The sequence below is a fragment of the Dama dama genome, chromosome 15 (genome assembly GCF_033118175.1).
Source record: "Dama dama isolate Ldn47 chromosome 15, ASM3311817v1, whole genome shotgun sequence".
Classification (NCBI taxonomy): domain Eukaryota; kingdom Metazoa; phylum Chordata; class Mammalia; order Artiodactyla; family Cervidae; genus Dama; species Dama dama.
In genome coordinates this window covers 17,089,357-17,106,328 of record NC_083695.1, presented here as the reverse complement: position 1 = coordinate 17,106,328, position 16,972 = coordinate 17,089,357, and the positions used below count along the sequence as shown (strand labels likewise).

Genomic DNA, 16,972 nt, shown 5'->3' with positions numbered 1-16,972 from the left:
TAAAGTTCCCCAAAGCCTATAAAATTATTCTGCAATTCTAAGTAACCCTACTCAGTGAAGGTAAACTAAATAAAATGGCATGAAATGTGTTTTTCTTTTTTTAGGAGCACTTAGCCAAATCACTAAGCTCCGGGAATTACCTGAAGTTCTGCATAAACTGTGCAAATGCTTCAGTTCTTTCAGCAAGTGGCACGATGATATTAATAACTGATCTAGTAATGTCAATCATCTCACTCTTCACTTTCATGAGAGGTCCAAAAGGGCGAAAAAGAGTCACGTGTCTATATTCCATAAGGTCTGCTTTCTTAAAAAATAGTTCATACTGTGTGCCCTTATCTTTCTCAGTGCGATAATAACCTAAAGGAAAGAATTAGGAACAAAGATGCATATCAAAGTTCATAAATTCAGTACGACTAACGACTGTACTCAATGATCCAAAGTGTGAAATCAGACTTGTAGAGCTTTTATATATCTGTGAAAATTTTATCCCCATGATACAACCAGTAAAAACTACTACTTTAAAAGAAGGTTAAAAAAATATTCTGCTCTATTATTCAATCCATAAAATTTACTCCAAATGATGATGATTCCTTTTTACATATGACTTTTTTTAATAGCAGAATCTATCAACACAGAAACCAAATGATGAAAATAAAGAAATTACCTCTAGCAATAGTAAATTCTAGACTGAAAGTCAAAACTTCTGTTGCTTGGTTCAGCGTAACAAAAAATGAATTGAGTGTATCTGTGTCAGGTACTAATGGTATAAAGAGGGCTACATGATCCCAGTTTCGTCTAGCAATGGAGACAGAAAAAGGAAATAATAATATAGTGATATACACATGGAAACACACAGACTCTAGACAGAATGAAGTCAGACAAAGAAAAATTAATATAAATTTAAACATGGTGATTTGAGATGCCTTTGGGAGAAAAGCCTGGAAGTCTATTAGGCAATTTGATTTTTAAGTGTGACGCTCAGGAGAGATCAGACCTACAGATGTGTCAGTCAGCCAATATCTGGAAATAAAACGGTGAACAAGAGATTGGTCCCACTCCTCCTAAGGCTTATAGTGTAACAGGGACTACAAATCAGGAAATGGGCAATGCGGTATATTAAGACAGTGCTGTGAGAGGGGGCCCAGGATAGAGATTACAAGAATATACAGGAACACTCCTATCTTAAACTTGTAGGTTGGTGATGACCTCCCCAGAAGAAGTGACATCTAAGCTGAAGTCTGGAAGAGGAACAAGAGCTACTAAATCATTGTCAGTAATTATTTTTCTGAAGTGACACAATGGAGGAGAAGCAAGGGACAAAATATGTTCCATAACAGAGAAAAATCCTGTAAGTGACAAAATCCCAGGAGAATTACATTTAAAAAAAAAAAAAGCAGAAGCTACAGAACATAAAACTGGCATAGGTTCCTTTCTTTTTAAGAAGACATGAAGACATTTTACATATCTTAGTTACTTCCTTTGCAGCTTTCAATTCTGCCATACGCTATAAACATAGAGTGAAAAGATAAAAAGCTGAGCCTGCAGAAAAACTATAGGAGTTTTGAAAGAAACAACCCATCAAAAACTGCAGGAAGTAACGGGGTAAAAAGAGATGGCTATAGGGAGAAGATAGCTAAAATGCCCCAGAAAAGCACAAGGCCCTTGCTGACGGCCTCCAAAGGCTGAAGGTATTATATTATAGCAAGTGACACCCATGAAGATTGGGGTCAAAAAAACAAAAAACTACATGTGGCATATAGAATCAAGCAAAGAGAATTTTTAAGAAATGTTTGTATTCAAAGCAGCTTTAAGCCTACAATTAAATATCTAACATGGGGTATAAGATGGAGATGGGTTGGGGTCTATAATTATTCCTGATATAATCTATAATTACATCAATCCACAAATTTCTTAAGTGTATATAAGTGCTCCTCAACTTCTGAGCCATGTCCCATCTTGACATATAAAAATGCTATGCCCTTTCTGCAGTCTGTATTAAGAAAATGGGTTTATTTCTTTACTTTTCCAAATGCCAAATATGCTTTTCAAAATTACGTACGCCTCCTTGATGTTCTGACATGTGTTTCTCCTCCACTCAAAATACAGAATAACCACTAATCTTAGTTAGGTTCTTCTTTCCTTTAGCAAATGGTTTTTAAATCTTGAGCCTTAGTTCATACATTTAAAAAAATATAAAAAAGGAACATCAAAACCACTTCAGAGATGAATGCAAATACATATACATGCAAATACATACACAACCCTAAGAGCCCTTCAACTTGGGAAGTATTCTGCTATATAAGCTTAGATTTCTTCTATTTCCCAGGGAAAATTATCAGCATAGAATAACAGAATTTTGTCATACTAACATTAATGGACCAACACATTTTTCACATTACCTTCTATGAAGTCATTTTCATTAAATATCAGTTTCTCTCCAAGGGGACCATCCTCATCTTCCTGTTCATCATCTTCATCAGGATTATTAATGACCTCCAAGCCAGCTTCAATAACTTCAACCAATTCATCTCGCTTATCTTTTCTAACTGGCTTTTCCTCAGGATGGCGAGTGAGACCCATTTCCAACTGGAATACTTTCATTAAGGTAAAACTTTCAAAGGGAATGACTCCATACTCACTAGGTAGTTTGGCTCCTATGCTAACTTCAGCTTTGTCAATTTGTGAATGAAGAAACTCTAAAAGATCACTAGGTGCTTGTTCTTTGTTGCCTTGATAGCCTATGCCATTAGCCCCTGCATTCTTTCTCTCCTGCAAAAATCTCATCTTCTCACTCATTTCTTGTAGTTCTTGTTTCAGTTGGGCAATTTGGCGTTTCAGACTGGTTGCTCTGGTTTGATAATGTTCTTCTTGCTCCTGTAGGAGGGCTTGATAATACTCTTTACCATAATTTTCCCCAATGATACCAGGAAGAGATGCATTTCCATCAGTCTGGGGGGCACATTCCAGAAGGTATAAAAATAATATCAAACTGCAGAGTAAAGCAAGACCCAACAGTAGCCAGTGGGTCCGGGTCTGAAGAATCAACCCTCTTCTAGGCATTCTTATTAATGTGGACTTGCCTAATGAGATGAGCTCTTTGCTTGTTCATACCCTTTGCAAAAGGTTATAAAAAAGTAAAAACAAAATCAAGATTTCCATAAAAGGTACCAAAATGAATTTGGCTGTAGCTTAAAAAATTGCTTCCTTCAGCAGTGAAGACTACTTGCAGACATGAGAAATAATGCATATTTCCTGTACTGTTACCATGATATCCAGAATAAAAAAACCTGATCTACACAGTCAGATAAAATCCATGGATGTTGATTTTTCTGAAAGAAACACATCAGAAACAATCAGAATTTTGTTTCCTTAAGTATATCAAACTGTTGACAGCTTTAGTAAACTTAGCTATGTGATATAGGCAGAGCACCATGAGAGCCACTAAAATATAATATTCAGTTAATGCTGGGGGATAGTATTAAGAAAAATACCTTCTGAAACACTAAAATATATGTAATACTTTCAACTAGAATATCTACATGTCCATAAGTTGAATGAATCACGGAAACATTAAAATTATGTTTAGCATAGTTTTGTGTTACATAGATTATATCGGTCCCTGAGTGAGTGAGTGAGTGAAGTCGCTCAGTTGTGTCCGACTTTTTGCGATCCCATGGACTGTAGCCTACCAGGCTCCTCCCTCCACGGGATTCTCCAGGCAAGAATACTGGAGTGGGTTGCCATTTCCTTCTCCAGGGGAGATTCCCGACTCAGGGATCGAACCCAGGTCTCCTGCATTGCAGGCAGACGCTTTAACCTCTGAGCCACCAGGGAAGCCCATATCAGTCCCTAACTATTTGCAAATTACATCACGTATAACTCTGTACTAACATAGTATTTCAATTAACTCACTATTTCCCAACTATAACATATCACCATTTGGGAGTTGAGCTTCTATAAACTGTTTTTGTTATATTGGTAATGGCTTTCTAGAGAGAGAGATTTTCTTACTGTTTATTCAATTCAAGCATTCCACTTTATTAATTTCTATAGCTCAACTTAGTGAATCTAAGAGACTTAAAATTAAGTAGGGGGGGAAGCAATTTCAGAAGGCCACAGACATCTGGAAAACACATTAAGAAACATTTTTATATCCAAAGTCTTTCTTCCAGTAGATTATTCGAGCATTAGATCACATAATTATTTCCACTGTATTACACAGCAACAGATCTCCTACAAGTCTGGAAAGGTTTGCAGTCTATATAAAGAAAAACATGAACATGTTTATCTGCAGGAAAAAAATTAAAGAATCCATTATGTGGGTGGGTGGGTTAGTCACTCAGTTGTGTCCGACTCTGCGATCCCATGGACTGTAGCCCACCAGGTTCTTCTGTCCATGGAATTCTCCAGGCAAGAATACTGGAGTGGGTTGCCATTCCCTTCTCCAAAGAATCCATTATAAATTTACAAAATTACATGCTATCGTTCATACCACAACCAGTTATGTGAGCTCTTCCATGTTTATTTCTAAACTTTAAGGATACTTAATTCTAGAAAGAGAGAAGATTAAACCTAGGAGTCAAGAAGCAGGGAAGGCCTCTACTGCAGAGAGAACTACTCTACTAAAGAAGTGTCTGTCAAGAAGAATATGTGATACTACAGCTAGCTTGTAATAGAATTGGTTTCTACCACTGCAGCAGAACCTATGGAACAAATAACTGGGGAACAATGATCCTCATCAGTTTCTTACTGATCTGGAAAGTCTGGATGCCTTCTGTGTAAAATGCTGTGATTTCCCCCTCCCCCAAGTGGCACATATCTGTACAAAATGTAGGATAGATTCAAACTTCTTTGGGCTAGTGGATCACAAACAATGGACTTTACTATCCTTAGCCATTTATTACTTTAGTTAACCAAAAGATAACCATGTATGCTTAAAACTTTAATTCACAAATAAATTTTACTATGATGGCATCTGTTTTTACTGATTTTAAATCTCCTTTTAAGTGATACAGAAAAAATAAGGAAAAAAATAAGTATTACGAAAACTAAGTAAAAAATAAGGATGCAAAGCTAGTAATAGTTCCAGGACTTTTAACATGTCTCAAAACTAATTCTCTACATAAGAAGCCACTTAAATTTCATTGTTTAAAACTTACAGACATTGCTCTGAATTATTTATGCGTTATTACCAGCTTGTTTATCAGGAGAAAGAAAGACTAAAACTAAAAATGTGGAGATATAATCTTGAATAAATTATTAATAAAGTTACACATATTTAACTATACTACATTCAAACTTGGTAATATTTTGAATGAAATAATCTAAATACTTCAACCTTTCATTAATATGATACCTCATAATTTCTTTCTTTATACAGACAGTGTATTTGAAACTGAGATATCATCCATTAATGGCTTCCTAGGTGGCACAGTGGCCTGCTAATGCAGGAGACGCCAAGAGACACAGGTTTGATCTGTGGGTTGGGAAGATCCCCTGGAGTAGGAAATGGCAACCCACAGCAATATTCTTGTCTGGAAAATTCCATGGACAGAGGAGCCTGGGGGGAACTACAATCCATGGGGTTACAAAGAATTGAATCCAAGTGAATGCACCGACACACACCTAAGGTTTACTTTGCAATGAAACACAACAGGAAATATTGGCATACATTATGTACAGTAGCAAATTCTGTATTGTAAATCCATACACATATACACATATGCACGAGCTAGCCACACAAAATGTTTATAAGTGAGTTGTGATCCAAAAATCTTGAAAAAATACTGATTTATAAAGTATTTTTATACATTTCTCATGCTATCCTTTCAGAACAGTGCTGTTTTTATCTCCATTTTGTCTAGGAAAAACAGGTCCAGAAATGAAAAGATTTAATTTAAATATGGTAATATAACTATTAAGTGATTGCATTAAAGCCAAGGTCATCTTTCTCCTTCCTTTAAGCAAAATGCAGGTCTGAGAGATCTTACATGCCTATCTTACAGTTAAATATCTTACACTGAATATTTCTCACTGAAATGAAAGAGAAGTTGTTGTAATTACTTTAGAATATGTTAGTTGCAGAGCTCTGTAGTTGTTAACCATAAAAGAAGCATTCTACTTTAAGCATTCCAGTTAAAGTCTCATTTACCTAGTTCCTAAAAGAAATTCTTTAACAACATCCTAAAAAACTGGATTATAACAGCTCTGAATATGTTAAGAATAGTATTAGAGAACACACCCATTTTCATGCTGTTACACCCTGACTGCCATCACTGTAGTAGTGTGTTTGTATGATAAACAAGATTCACTCATAACCCAAAGGTAATCCCAAGCAACCTTCCAAGCACCAACAGCAGACAGTTAAATATTCTGAGGGTGTGATATTGTGGAAATGGGAAATGGAACTGTCACAGATGTAAAACAAAATCAACGAGCTCGGAGTAGAAAGAAATCCTTGTTGTTGTTCAGTCACTAAGCCTGCCAGGCTCCGGTATTCATGGGGTTTTCCAGGCAGAATACTGAACTGGGTTGCCATTTCCTACTCCAGGGATCTTCCCCACCTAGGAATCGAACCCACATCTCCTGAGTCTTCTGTGCTGGCAGGCACATTCTTTACCACTGAGCCACCAGGAAAGCCCCAGAAAGAAAGTTTAGGAGCCATCAATTCTTACTCTTTAAAACAGACTAAAGAGATTTCCTCTTATAGCTAAGATGAAGTAATATGGACCAGATTTACTCTCACACTTGAAACAACTAAACACAAACAAAATCAATTAAAAAATAAACCCAATACAGGAAACAATGATTTTCAAAATACTGAATATTAGGTGATAAAGTACACTGATCTCTGGAAGAACAAGAAACAGTGCCTGCACAGCTAACTGCCTCAGTTTCCACGCCATAGCACAGGCGGTCCTCTCCTAAGCAGAGTCCAGCTAACTCCCTGAGTTGATGAGGGGAAGCTGACAAGTCTGAGGAGACCAAGGCAACTAGGTTCAAAGGACACAGTACCAGAGGAGCGAGCTGCACAGGGAGAGAAGGCCAGAGATCTTAAGAGGACCCCAAAGGGGTGTGCAGCAGAGCACTGATGAGGGCAGGCACACAAAGAAACTAAGGCTAAGGAAAGAAGCACATAAAAATGAGATACAGAACTCAGCACGCAAACAGGACCAGGAATAGTGAATGTTCCCCACCAGACAGACTGGAAAACTTCAAATTCATGGGGCACTGACTGTGTACAGGACTCAAAAAGGTCTTGCCTCAGTAGTGGGAAATAATTAGCTCCAGACTAAACATGGACCTGATCCTGCCAACAAATCTTAAAAGCAAGACCTGAAAGGATTAAATTGTTTCCATGTAATTACACAAGCCACACAAATATTTATAGAAATATAAAAATATCTAGCATTCAGTAAAATAAAATTCAAATTTTTGACATCCAAACAAAAATGATCAGACATACAAAGAAAAACGCAATCCATAATTTTAAAAATTAATGATTGAAATTGACCTAGAAAGACACAGAGGCTGGAATTCACAGAAAGACATTAAAAAAGCAATTACAACTGTATTTTAAAAGACATTCATGTTCAAAAAACATAGGGAGAGACAAATGACATTAAAAAAAAAGAAGACCCAAATTAAACTAAGGAGATGAAAACACCAATGTATGAGATGAAAAATACACTGAACGGGATTAACAGCAGGCTAAATATTTCACAACAAACTATTAATGAATTGAAGACATAACAAACTGTTCAAAATGTAGATGGAAAAAAGAATGAAAAGCATGAATAAAGCACCTGGTAAGCGTCAAGGAGCCAGTATGACCACTTCAAGCAGCCTTTTATATATATATATAAATATATATATATATATAAAATAGAGAGCTGAATTGTAAAGAAGGCTGAGTGTTGAAAAATTGATGCTTTTAACTATGGTGCTGGAGAAGACTCTTTAGAGTCCCTTGGATGGCAAGAAGATCAAACCAGTCAATCCTAAAGGAAATCAACCTTGAATATTCACTGGAAGGACTGATGCTAAAGCTGAAACTCCAACAACTGGCCACCTGATGTGAAGAGCAAAAGACACTGGTGCTGGGAAAGACTGAGGGCAAGAGGAGAAGAAGGCAACAGAGAATGAGATGGTTGGACGGCATCACTGACTCAATGGACATGAGTTTGAGAAAACTCCGGGAGATAGAGAAGGAGAGAGAAGCCTAGTGTGGTGCAGTTCATGGGGTCACAGAGAGTCAGACTTAGTGATTGAACAACAGAATCTCCAAAGAAGGGGGAGAGGGCTAGGGGAAATATTTAAAGCAATAAGGCTGAAAATTTCCAAATTTGATGGAAACTATCAACATATAGATGCAAGAAGCTCAATGAATACCAAATATAAAAGCCACAAAGAAAACTAAAGTAAGGCTCATGATAATTGAACTGCTCAAATCCTACTGATGAACAGAAAACCCTAAAGTGAACCCTAGGAGAAAGACACATCATACACATACAAGAAACAAAGACAATGGAGAAATGTCTTTATAAAATTGAAAGGAAAAAAAAAAAGTCTCTTTCAAGAATAAAGGCAAAAAACTTTTTTTTTTAAACATTAGAAAGTTAAAAATAATTCATCATCATCAGACCTGCACTAAAGTCCTTTAAGCAGAAAGAAAATGTTAGCAGTTGAAAACATGGAACACAAAACAATGAAGAAACAAAAAGTGTTAACTTCATGGATAATTACAAGATTTCATCTTTCCTTCCTTTTTTTTTTCCTTCTTTTGGTTGCATCACACACCTTGTGGGATTGTTAGTTCCCTGACCAGGACTGAACCTGGGCCACAGAAGTGAAAGCATAGCATCCTAACACTGAACTGCCAGGGAACTCCTCAAGATTTCTTTTATTATTTAAATTGCTTTAAGATATAACTGAATGAAATGGGTAAATTCCTATACAAACTACTGCAACTGACTCAGGAGAAACTGCAAATATGAATAGATCTATAATGAGACTGAATTAGCAATGAAAAAAACTACCCAACAAGAAAAATTCAGAACCAGATAGTTTTACCAGTGAATTCAAGCATTAATAAGACTTAATATCAATTCTTCACAAAATCTTTCAAAAAACAGAATACTTCTTAACTCACTCTATAAGGCCAGTATTACTCTTGATATCAAGACCAGACAAAGATATCAATGGAAAATAACATTCCTTATGAATACAGACACAAAAATAGTCAACAAAATATAAGCACACTAAATCTATCAACAAACAACACCATGACCAACTGTAATTTATCCCAAAAATGCAAAGTGGATTTACCATCTGAAACTCAATTAATGCAATACACCACATCAATAGAATAAAGGACAAACCCCGTAAGATTGTATCAATAGATTGAAAACATTTCACAAAATCCAGCACCATTTCCTGATAAAATCACTCAACAAACAAGGAAAGTTTTTGTATTTCTTCTAAACATATTTTTTACCCCAGTGTTCAGGATGGAAAGAAAATTATCTAGTGAAGTTTTTACAGAGTATAACTACTCATAACATGTATCACTGCTTACTTTTAAGTCTACTGCTAAAAGCACACGTACAATGTTTGTGTCACAATTTGGTATAATTGATAAAACATGTAGGTATAAAATGTTTTCCTATTAGTATGACAAAAAAAAAAAAACAGCCCTCACAGCAAACATATATTAAACCCACACAGGCTACACTGGGATGCTCCTGACTATAAATAGTTCTCGAAGATTATAGTAGATAATTGTTTCTCCTAAACTCACAGAGTAACAGAAATATAATCAAAATGAAGCAGGGAAACCAATAGTCCAAGAGAATTTCCCTAATGGAACAACCAATGAAACAGATTTCTTTGGTCTGACACCAAGTTCAAAAGGAAATGAAGATACTGAAGTAAAGAATTAAGAAAGGGTAGCAACAGAAATGCAGATTACTGTAAAAAGGAACTAGAAACTATATGGAGGAGTCAAGAAAAATTAGAAAATTGATTTGCCAAGATGAAACCTGAGCTAAAGACAGTGAATAGCAGAATGAATAATGCAGAAGAAAGAATAAGTGATTTGGAAGATAGAAAAATAGAAATTACTCAATCAAAACAAAAGCAGAAAGTAAAAAGAAATGAAAGCAATATAAGAGATCTATGGGATAATATAGGCTTCCCTGATAGCTCAGTTGGTAAAGAATCCATGTGCAATGAAGGAGACCCTGGTTCAATTCCTGGGTCGTGAAGATCCACTGAAGAAGGGATAGGATACCCACTGCAGTAATCTTGGGCTTCCCTTGTGGCTCAGCTGGTAAAGAATCTGCCTGCAATGTGGGGCACCTGGGTTTGATCGCTGGGTGGGGAAGATCCCCTGGAGAAGGGAAAGACTACCCATTCCAGTATGCTGGCCTGGAAAATTCCACGGACTATGAAAAGTATGAAAAGGCAAAAAGATAGGACACTGAAAGATGAACTTCCCAGGTCAGAATGTGCCCAATATGCTACTGGAGATCAGTGGAGAAATAACTCCAGAAAGAATGAAGGGATGGAGCCAAAGCAAAAACAACATACAGTTTTGAATGGGACTGGTGATAGAAGCAAGATTCGATGCAGTAAAGAGCAATATTGCATAGGAACCTGGAATGTTAGGTCCATGAATCAAGGCAAATTGGAAGTGGTCAAACAGGAGATGGCAAGGGTGAACATTGACATTCTAGGAATCAGTGAACTAAAATGGACTGGAATGGGTAAATTTAACTCAGATGACCATTATACTTACTACTGTGGGCAGGAATCCCTTAGAAGAAATGGAGTAGTCATCAGGCAACGAAAGAGTCAGAAATGCAGGACTTGGATACAATCTCAAAAACGACAGAATGATCTCTGTTCGTTTCCAAGACAAACTATTCAATATGCCAGTAATTCAAGTCTATGCCCCGACCAGTAACGCTAAAGAAGCTGAAGTTGAACAGTTCTATGAAGACCTACAAGACTTTTTAGAACTAACACCCAAAAAAGATGTCCTTTTCATTATAGGGGACTGGAATGCAGAAGTAGGAAGTCAAGAAACACCTGGAGTAACAGGCAAATTTGGCCGTGGAGTACAGAATGAAGCAAGGCAAAGGCTAATAGAATGCTGCCAAGAGAACACACTGGTCACAGCAAACACCCTCTTCCAACAACACAAGAGAAGACTACACATGGACATCACCAGATGGTTGACAATGAAATTAGACTGATTATATTCTTTGCAGCCAAAGATGACGAAGCCCTATACAGTCAGCAAAAACAAGACCGGGAGCTGACTGTGGCTCAGATCATGAACTCCTTATTGCCAAATTCAGACTTAAATTGAAGAAAGTGAAGAAAACCACTAGACCATTCAGGTATGACCTAAATCAAATCCCTTATGACTATACAGTGGAAGTGAGAAATAGGTTTAAGGGACTAGATCTGACAGACAGAGTGCCTGATGAACTATGGATGGAGGTTCATGACATTGTACAGGAGACAGAAAACAAGACCATCCCCAAGAAAAAGAAATGCAAAAAGGCAAAATGGTTGTCTGAGGAGGCCTTACAAATAGCTGTGAAAAGAAGAGAAGGAAAAAGCAAAGGAGAAAAGGAAAGATATTCCCATTTGAATGGAGAGTTCCAAAGAATAGCAAGGAGAGATAAGAAAGCCTTCCTCGGCGATCAATGCAAAGAAATAGAGGAAAACAACAGAATGGGAAAGACTAGAGATCTCTTCAAGAAAATCAGAGATACCAAGGGAACATTTCATGCAAAGATGGCCTCAATAAAGGACAGAAATGGTATGGACCTAACAGAAGTAGAAGATATTAAAAGGAGGTCGCAACAATACACAGAAGAACTGTACAAACAAGATCTTCATGACCCAGATAATCACAATGGTGTGATCACTCACCTAGAGCCAGACATCCTGGAATGTGAAGTCAAGTGGGCCTTAGAAAGCATCACTACGAACAAAGCTAGTGGAGGTGATGGAATTCCAGTTGCAAATCCTGAAAGATGACGCTGTGAAAGTGCTGCACTCAATATGCCAGCAAATTTGGAAAACTCAGCAGTGGCCACAGGACTGGAAAAGGTCAGTTTTCATTCCAATCCCTAAGAAAGGCAATCCCAAAGAATGCTCAAACTACCGCACAATTGCACTCATCTCACACGCTAGTAAGGTAATGCTCAAAATTCTCCAAGCCAGGCTTCAGCAATACGTGAACTGTGAACTTCCAGATGTTCAAGCTGCTTTTAGAAAAGGCAGAGGAACCAGAGATCAAATTGCCAACATCATCGAAAAAGCCAGAGAGTTCCAGAAAAACATCTATTTCTGCTTTATTGACTATGCCAAAGTCTTTGACTGTGTGGATGACAATAAACCATGGAAAATTCTGAAAAGAGATGGACATACCAGACCACCTGACCTGCCTCTTGAGAAACCTGTATGCAGGTCAGGAAGCAACAGTTAGAACTGGACATGGAACAACAGACTGGTTCCAAATAGGAAAAGGAGTATGTCAAGGCTGTATATTGTCACCCTGCTTATTTAACTTATATGCAGAAGAAACCTCATGAGAAACGCTGGGCTGGAAGAAGCACAAGCTGGAATCAAGACTGCTGGGAGAAATATCAGTAACCTCAGATATGCAGATGACACCACCCTTATGACAGAAAGTGAAGAGGAACTAAAGAGTCTCTTGATGAAAGGGAAAGAGGAGAGTGAAAAAGTTGGCTTAAAGCTCAACATTCAGAAAACTAAGATCATGGCATCCGGTCCCATCACTTCATGGCACATAGATGGGGAAACAGTGGAAACAGTGGCTGACTTTATTTTTTTGGGCTCCAAGATCACTGCAGATGGTGACTGCAGCCATGAAATTAAAAGACGCTTATTCCTTGGAAGAAAAGTTATGACCAACTTAGATAGCATATTAAAAATCAGAGACACTACTTTGCCAACAAAGGTCCGTCTAGTCAAGGCTATGGTTTTTCCAGTGGTCATGTATGGATGTGAGAGTTGGACTGTGAAGAAAGCTGAGCACCGAAGAATTGATGGTTTTGAATTGTGGTGTTGGAGAAGACTCTTGAGAGTCCCTTGGACTGCAAGGAGATCCAACCAGTCCATCCTAAAGGAGATGAGTCCTGGGTGTTCATTGGAAGGACTGATGTTGAAGCTGAAACTCCAATACTTTGGCCACCTGATGCGAAGAGCTGACTCATTGGAAAAGACCCTGATGCTGGGAAAGATTGAGGGCAAGAGGAGAAGGGGACAACAGAGGATGAGATGGTTGGATGGCATCATCACTCGATGGACATGGGTTTGGGTGGACTCCAGGAGTGGTGATGGACAGGGAGGCCTGGCATGCTGTGGTTCATGGGGTCACATAGTGTCGGACACGATTGAGCAACTGAACTGAACTGATATAGTCCATGGGGTCTCAAAGAATTGGATATGACTGAGCAACTTTCACTGTCATGGAATAGTATAAAGCATGGGAGGCAGGAAAAGCAGTTTTAGAGGGAAGTTCATAGTGATATAGGTCTTCCTCACACACACACACACACACACACACACACACACAAAGGGCAAGAAAAATCTCAAGTAAAATTAAACAACCTTACTTACCACCTCATGAATCCTGAATGAATATTCATTGGAAGGACTGAAGCTGAAACTCCAATACTTTGGCCACCCAGTGCAAAGAACTTACTCATTGGAAAAGACCCTGATGCTGGGAAAGACTGAAGGTGATAGGAGAAGGGGACAAGAGAGGATGAGATGGTTGGATGGCATCACCAACTCAATGGACATGAGTTTGTGTAAACTCTGGGAGTTGGCAGTGGACAAGGAGGCCTGGCGTGCTGCAGTCCATGGGGTCACAAACAGTCGGACACGACTGAGTGACTGAACTGAACTGACTGAAAAGATTTAGAAAAAGAAGGACAAACAAAAGCTAAAGTCAGCAGAAGGAAGGAAATAACAATCAGGCAGGAACCAAAATAGAGATTAAAAAACAATAGAAAAAAATCACTAAAACTAAGAGTTGGTTTGAAACAAAACTGACAAACCTCTGGCCAGGCTTACCAAGAAGAAGAAGAGAGAGAATCCAAATAAAATAAAAAATGAAAAAGGAGAAACCTCAACCTATACCACAGAAATACATGAAAAAAATATGTAAGAGAATACTATGAACAATTGTAAGTCAACAATGATAGCCTATAAGAAATGGACAACTTTCTAGAAGCAGCCCATCAAAAGTGAGACAGAAGAGCTAATTTGAACAGACCCATCACTAAAAGTGAAATACAATCTTTAAAAATCAAAACAAACAAAAAAACGCCTACAAACAAAAGTCCAGGGCCAGATGGCATCACAGGCAAGAAGAAAGAGCTAATTTGAACAGACCAATCACTAAAAGTGAAATATAATCTTTAAAAATAAAAAATCAAAACAAACAAGAAACTCCCTACAAACAAAAGCCCAGGACCAGATGGCATCACAGGCAAATTCTATCAAATATACAAAGAATTTATACTGATCCTGCTCAAATGATTCCAAAAGACTGAAGAGGAGGCAATACTCCCGAAGACATTTTATGAAGCCACCATCAATCTTGATACCAAACCAAACAAAGATAACCACCAAAAAAGAAAATCACAGGTCAATATCTTTGATGACTATAGATGCAAAAATTGTCAACACAATATTAGCAAACCAATCCAATAACATATAAAAAGATCATACACCATGACCATGTGGGATTCAATCCAAGTTCACAAGGATGGTTCAATATATGTAAATCAATGTAATATACCACATGAAAAGTCAAAAACCACATGATCAGAACATGCAGAAAAAGCATCTAACTAAATTCAACATTCATCCATGATAAAAACTCTTACCAGAAGATATGAGGGGAACATATCTCTAAATAATAAAAGCCATTTATGACAAACCCACTGACAAAATAATACTCAATGGTGAAAAGCTGAAAACCTGTCTGCTAAAATCTGGAACAAGACAAGGATGCCCACACTAACCACTTCTCTTCAATACAGTGTTAAAAGTCCTAGCCACAGCAATCAGACAAAAAAAAAAAAAAAAGAAGTAAAAGGTATCCAAATTGGAAGGGGAAGGGGTAAAACTGTCACTATATGTAGATGACATGATATAGAGAGAAAATCCTAATGACTCCACACAAAAACTATTAGATCTAGTAAATGAATTCAGCACATTGGCAGGATACAAGATTAACATTCAAAAATTGGTTGCATTTATTTACACTAACAATAAAACATCAGAAAGAGAATGTAACATCTTTTAAAATCACACCAAAACAACAACAAAAAAACCCCAAACCCAGGAATAAACCTGACCAGGGAAGTGAAAGACTTATACGATGAGAACTATAAAACATTTATAAAGGAAAATGAAAGATGATTCAAAGAAATGGAAAGAAATCCCACACTCCAAAAATTTATATGGAATCATAAAAAACAGAATTGACAAAGCAATTCTGAGGGGGAAAAAACAAAGCAAGAGGAATAACTCTCTCTCTCAGACTTCAGACAACACCAAAGCTACAGTAAAGAAAATAGTGTAGTATTGGTACAAAAATAAGATACTTGGATCAGTGGAAAGTAATAGAGTCTAGAAATAAACCCACACACCTAAAGTCAATTAACCTACAACAAACATAAAATGGGAAAAGGATAACCTCTTCAGCATGTGATGCAGGGAAAGCTGGACAGCTGCGTGCAAATCAATGAAGTTAGAACACACCCTCACACCATGCACAAAAATAAGCTCAAAATGGCTCCAAGAGTTAGAAATAAGACATGACACCATAAAACTCCTAGAACAGAGCATGAGCAAAACATTCTCTGACATAAACCACACCAATGTTTTCTTAGGTCAGTTTCCCAAGGCAATATAAATAAAAACAAAAAGAAACAAATGGGACCTAATCAAACTTACAAGCTTTTGCACAGTAAAGGAAACCATTAAAAAAAAAAAAAAATGGAAAGACAAACTACAGAGTGAGAGAAAATATGTGCAAAATGATGTTACTGACAAGGGCTTGACCTCCTCCAAAATATACAAAGAGGCCAAACAATTCAACAACAAAAAAAGCCAATTAAAAAAAGGGCAGAAGACCTTAATAGACATTTCTCCACAGAAAATATACAGATGGCCAGCAGGCACATGAAAATATGCTCAATATCACTAATTATTAGAGAAATGCAAATCAAAACTACAAGGTACCACCTCACACCAGTCAGAATAACCAAAATTAAGAAGTCTACAAATAGCAAATGCTGGAGAGGGTGTGGAGAGAAGGGAATCCTTCTACACTGTTTATGGGTATGTAAGTTGGCACAGCCACTATGTGAAGTTTCTTAAAAAACTAATAACAGAATCACCATATGATCCAGAAATCCCACTCCTGAGCATATACTTGATAAAACTATAATACCAAAAGATACATGCACCCTATGTTCATAGCAACACTGTTCACAATAGTCAATAAATGGAAATAACCTAAATCATCAACAGATGAATGTATAAAGAACATATGGTACATATATACAGCGGAATACTACTCAGCCATACAAAAGAATGAAATAGTCATCTGCAGCAACATGGATGCAATTAGAGATTATCATGCTAAGTGAAGTAAGTCAGAAACAGACAAACACCACTATCACTTATATGTGGAATCTAAAATATGGCACAAATGAACCTATCAGCAAAAAACACACAGACTCACAGACATAGAAAACAGACTTGTGGTTGCCATGGGGTTAGGAGGAGGGAAAGGGAAAGACTGAGTTTTGGGTTAGTAGATGCAAACTATTACATTTAGAATGGATAAACAACAAGGTCTTACTGTATGGCAAAGAAACTATATCCAATCTCCTGGGATAAACTATAA

General features: G+C 37.3%; 1 protein-coding gene across 6 annotated transcripts in view; it reads right to left on the bottom strand.

The window, feature by feature from the left end:
* CSGALNACT2 (chondroitin sulfate N-acetylgalactosaminyltransferase 2) overlaps positions 1 to 16,972 on the bottom strand; it is a 74,615-nt gene that overhangs the window by 48,382 nt on the left and 9,261 nt on the right. For 5 of the 6 annotated variants that reach the window (XR_009696055.1, XM_061161542.1, XM_061161544.1 and 2 more), the window contains exons 2-3: positions 2,400 to 3,329; positions 141 to 357 (exon numbers count right to left, since the gene is read on the bottom strand). The exons of the other annotated variant lie outside the window; for it this stretch is intronic. Coding sequence is in view for 4 of the 5 variants with exons in the window: in XM_061161542.1 (XP_061017525.1) it covers positions 141 to 357; positions 2,400 to 3,060 (878 nt within the window). In the remaining variant the exon portion in view is untranslated. The remainder of the gene's footprint in view (positions 1 to 140; positions 358 to 2,399; positions 3,330 to 16,972) is intronic. 6 annotated transcript variants of the gene reach the window in all.